Source organism: Montipora foliosa, chromosome 8, assembly GCF_036669935.1.
Source record: "Montipora foliosa isolate CH-2021 chromosome 8, ASM3666993v2, whole genome shotgun sequence".
NCBI classification, from domain to species: domain Eukaryota; kingdom Metazoa; phylum Cnidaria; class Anthozoa; order Scleractinia; family Acroporidae; genus Montipora; species Montipora foliosa.
This window is the reverse complement of record NC_090876.1, coordinates 5,356,222-5,361,221: the sequence shown is the minus strand read 5'-3', so window position 1 is coordinate 5,361,221 and position 5,000 is coordinate 5,356,222. Positions and strand designations below refer to the sequence as shown.

The 5,000-nt window shown below is 40.8% G+C and overlaps 1 protein-coding gene across 4 annotated transcripts in view; it reads right to left on the bottom strand.

The window, feature by feature from the left end:
- The window catches only part of LOC138012453 (syntaxin-7-like), a 15,426-nt gene that overhangs the window by 846 nt on the left and 9,580 nt on the right, over window positions 1–5,000 (bottom strand). For all 4 annotated transcript variants that reach the window (XM_068859228.1, XM_068859224.1, XM_068859226.1 and 1 more), the window contains exons 8-12: window positions 4,931–5,000; window positions 4,664–4,748; window positions 3,075–3,147; window positions 2,314–2,396; window positions 1–1,613 (exon numbers count right to left, since the gene is read on the bottom strand). The exon at window positions 1–1,613 is cut by the window's left edge and continues 846 nt beyond it; the exon at window positions 4,931–5,000 is cut by the window's right edge and continues 4 nt beyond it. In XM_068859228.1, coding sequence (XP_068715329.1) covers window positions 1,524–1,613; window positions 2,314–2,396; window positions 3,075–3,147; window positions 4,664–4,748; window positions 4,931–5,000 — 401 coding nt within the window. In that variant the 3' untranslated portion in view covers window positions 1–1,523. The remainder of the gene's footprint in view (window positions 1,614–2,313; window positions 2,397–3,074; window positions 3,148–4,663; window positions 4,749–4,930) is intronic.

Below are 5,000 nucleotides of genomic sequence, written 5' to 3'. Positions count from 1 at the left end.
GGCGTTATATCGCGGAGGGGAGATGTCATAACGATGAAATTACAACGCCTTCTCACAAACAAAAGGGTTGAAGCAAACAAAGAGAAAGAAAGTGAATGAAAGATTGCATATGCTCGCTGAGTGTAAAAACCCGAAATGTGGTAACTTCACGAAGCTGACTTGCCGAGGGCGGGGAAGACAAGCAATACCCTAGGGAGCTTAACCAGGACTTTAAGCAAGGAAAAAGCAAACCGCAAAGTCAACAACAACGTCACTCCAAAATATAACTTAGCGCTATCGCAAGTATTCCGCGATTATTCTGGTCGTCTTGTTCACGTTGTACAATACGGGCCGGTGAACTATCACGTGACTGGATGGGTACGAATGGATTTAAAGTAAAAATGGAAAATGAATAGTTCATTGTCTTATTCTCACATTGGTTGAGGTCGCATTCGGGGAGTTAACATTAGTGTTAAATCAAGTTCTATTGTTCAGTGTTCCCCTAGGGATTTAAAACTCCAGAGTGTTGACCCTCAAGTAGCGTTAACAATAGTGTTAAGCCCTGGCCAAACTAGAGCGAGAGTTAAGAGAGTTGTAACTCTCGCTCTCGTTTGGCCAGGAAATCTCATCCACTCTCGGCTGCTCTCATCGACTTTCGAGAGCTCTCATCGAATTTGAACCTGCACAAATTTTTCATGAGAGTTTGCGAGAGTTTTGTTTCGTTTGGCCCTGCACGAGAGTTTGAGCGCAAGAGTTTTGCGGTTAGCAATTAATGTTTTTTTTTTCCAGCGGGCTCATATAAAAAGGAAAAAAAAAATAATACGACGTCGGATTCAGGGACCTAGGACAACATCAGGGCTGAATATACCGGCTGGCTAGTCGCCATATTTACGTCAGAAATGGTTCTCTGAGGGTGAGCGCGGTGAGCCCAAAATCTCTCTTTTGTTTGCGCGTAAACTCTCGACAACTCTCGTCAACTCTCGTCAACTCTCGACAACTCTCGCTCTCGTTTGGCCAACTCTCGATCACTCTCATCGACTCTCGTGAGCTCTCAAGAGTTTCAACTCTAATCAACTCTCGCTCTCGTTTGGCCAGGGCTTTACACAGTCTTTCGACAAGTGTGACCGAAACCACTGTCGTCAAAACCTAAAATTTGGTGATTTCACATTGTTGTTTTGTGGAGTACGGGCAAAGAAATGCGCGCACTTCAGCAGGTTTGTTTTCCATGTGACGTTCCTGCATATGTGGCGCTGTTGTTGTTTTCCCTACCTAACCTGGTGACGAAGCTACTCGCGTGGATCCCGCGCTCAGCTAGAGTGTAGAATGTGTTTCCTTCAAGATCAATCGTTTTTCCTCTGTTGTGATTCACAGTGTGAATTACACTAAATTCGCAAGGTTCATCGATTAGAGGGCAAGAGATAATACATTGGTTGTTTCAATGAAAGGTTTTTGATGGGTTTTCACAAATTGCAGGGCAAGGAATTTCCATTCATTTGATGATTTACTTGGTCTGTATAGTAGGCAGCGAGAGTTCAATAAACTTGTTACTTCGACAATTCAACAATTAAGACAATGACTCCAGCAACAACTAGAAGAATGACAAGCAAAATGCACATCTTGGTTCGGGCTTTTTTCTGTGGATAGAATGTTGAAAGAAAAACATTAACATGACATACTGATCACTGCAAATCCCCGAAATTCGCGATTTGTCACTGAAGAACTCCAGTCCTTGATGATAAACGTTCAATCTCTTTCCATAAACTTAAAGGCCGCGTTCGTATAATTTTAATACAAAGGTAACAATATGCAATTTTCAGATATCAAGAGTTGGAATAATGGAGAAGTTTATGCGCGGATGTGAATTTATAGTAGGAGATGATGCTGTCATAGCGATTCCCGTCATTCGGTCCTCAAAAAGGAACACTGACGTTTGCAATTTCTCATCAATATTCCATAAACATCATCTTTAAACACCTTAGTAATGGCTTTCAAATCTCTTCTACATAATTCATACACGACTAAAGTGCAAAAAAACCCGTAAGCCAAAATATGTTTTATCGACTTTGTAAGAAATACAATACTGATGAAAACTTGAAAATGTTCATGGCACCTGACGTTTTCAAGTTTACAAGCAACACTCTCATTGCCTTTCGTCCCCAAAAGCACTGAGGTAAAGATCAGTTTTGTCATAATTTTGTCGGGCTGTCATCAGCTGCACAGCGCGGAGTCACTAAAATAGCTTGACAGTGTCCCTTACAGATCCTAAATGTTAGATAACTCCCTGTCACAAAAAAGTACCCTGGTATTTAATGAAATAGTTTAACGTAAAAAGACCTGGAACAGGCTGGCTTTGCTCAGCTGCAGATTGGCTCCTTCAACATTGTTCTGGGCACGTTCAACATTGGCCTCTATTGAATCTATCACAATACGAGAAAAGTAACATTTCAAATTGGTAAAATAAGAACCTGCTTTCAAAATTTTAAGAGCGCCCAAATGGACAAACTGAGCCTGACATGATCTTAAAATGTAGGTTCTCATGTGCAGGTTTTTGAAAAGCCAATTGACTCGTCGTAACATACAGGGTTCTAGATCACTGCTAAATTTCTCGCTGTTTAAGAATCTCTCTTCTCAGCTTTTAATAACTTTAAACACAATTCTACACACTCACACACATTAACACGGCACTCCAAAATCCTGGCACAGTAACAATGATTTGAAGCGAGCAGAGATGGCGCAGTGGTGAGAGCACTCGCCTCCCACCAATGTGGCCTGGGTTCGATTCCCAGGCTCGGCGTCATATGTGGGTTGAAGTTTGTTGGTTCTCTACTCTGCACCGAGAGGTTTTAAAGTTAAATTGATTTGGTTTCTCTCTGTATAGTGTGCCAGGTGCCAGAAGACTTGACAGTTGAATTAAGTTCATCATCTTCAATGATTCGGCTGTAGAGGATAAGTCCAGATATGTGCTCGCCACACGTATAATTTCTTGCACGGTTCCCTGATAAACCTTTTGCCGGTTCTGTTTACACAATTAGAGTCCTCTAACACATTTTGTGCCAGAAGAAAGGGGAGCTCTAATAAACCTTTATTCCACTCACCAACCACATCTCCTTGTTCATAAACCATAGTTGCTAAGTCCCTGAATATTTCATTTATATCAAGGATGTCACCCTACAAAAATACCAACAAAGAGTAAGTTGTCTAAATTTCAAAAAGTTACGACTTTCTGCTTTTTTCAAAAATTGCCAGAATACAGTTGTAAATTAGTTATTTCATAGAGCGGTTTTCAAATAAGTGTCGTAACACCAAAACCAAAGTAATTACTTTCGCCAATCAAAAAGGACGGAGACAATCCAGTAAACCAATCAAAACTCGAAGTAATTACACGCAGCCGACACAAAGCGCGGGAAAATGTGCGAGTCACAACTGGGTTTGGTTTCACTTCTGATTGGTTGAAAAAGTGGCGCGAGAACCTTGAACCAATCACTGAGTCAAGTAATGCAAAACCAAAGATTAAACCAAAGTAATTCGCTAATTACTTTCCACACTAAACTGCTCTATTTTGACCTGGTAAATGATGCTTGAACACCAGCAATTTCTGTAATCAGACAGGTGCACTAAATCATCAAGCACTATGTAGTTAAATACATGGAACGTAGATACAAAACTGCAACTTGTCAGCAATCTTTCCTCCTAAGATCTTCTAGAATACGGAAGACCTTGGCCAAAATTTAACAAATCGAAAGTGGTTCAGCGTTGTCTGTTCTCTTATCGACAACGATATTCGTCATCACAGTGGTCAAAATGTTGTGGACTCACGAGGCGTTATCCGAGTGAGTCCGCAACAAACCACAAAATGAGCGTTCCTGATTGGGTATTACATTGCGTGACAAATTGACGCGAGCATGACGCGAGCAGTGTTGTCCTAGACTCCTATCGACAATGGCAAATTAGCCAATCAGATTGCCACATTACAAGCAATTGTGGTAAAAAGTGAAATTCACTTTGAAATTCAACAATCTATGATAAGGATCCATGCAAAGGGAACAACAACTCACAACAAAGTCATTGTTGGGTGAAGAAGGTTTGGCAGATGTTGGTGTTGGCAGTGGTGAGCAAACCGAGAAACAACTCCCAACAATGTACGGACATGCAGTGTATTATGGGAAGAATACGACCCACAAGACTTTGTGCAGTTACAAAACTCGGCTGCCATCTTGTTTTCAACATGTTAATGCATGGCTATCTCCATGGAGACCATATGTAATGCACGAGCATGGCCCAAAGATGTTGGAAGAGCTGTGCAAATGGATCCAACACTGTTACACTAAACTTCGGCAATCGTGGAACAAAAGAAATGTTTTGACCAGCTTCAAACTTCAAGCAACAACAGATTACGCCCAACAACACCTATGCAACAGGGTGTGCAAACAGACACGACATGTAACACCCAACAATGTTGTGTCAGTTTGCACAGAGCCTAATAGAGTGGAATCTACGCAAAGGGGCTGCATTCTTATTATTTCTTATTATCATTTCTTATTATTTATGATTATTTCACTCCCTCAGTGGTAAGTACTGCATGGCCTCCCTCCACTCTATAACTTCAGCACATGCAGGCTGCAACTGTTCACTAATAAAAATCTAAGAACAATAAACAGTTTGAAAAGACGTCACAAGACATTACCTCTATTTGTCTCAGTCTATCTTCTCGTTCCCTAATTAAAGATTCGTCAATATCAATCTGCATGTCCATTTGTTCCTGTTCTTGCCTGTCAATAATCAATGCACAGGTCAAAAAGCTTCACTTTGAACGGTTGTCATAAATAAAGAAGAAAGACAAACTTACAATAACTTAACAATATGGGTTAAGTGCAAAGATGTTATTATTGCCTCTTAGGTACTCAAGTTCTGCTGAAAATAACATGCCTCCCAAGGTGACCAAATCACAAACCTTCTCCTGTCATCTTCTAAAAGGTTGGCATTTTCGTTTCCAAAGTCCGCTGCATATCTGCTACTATCTT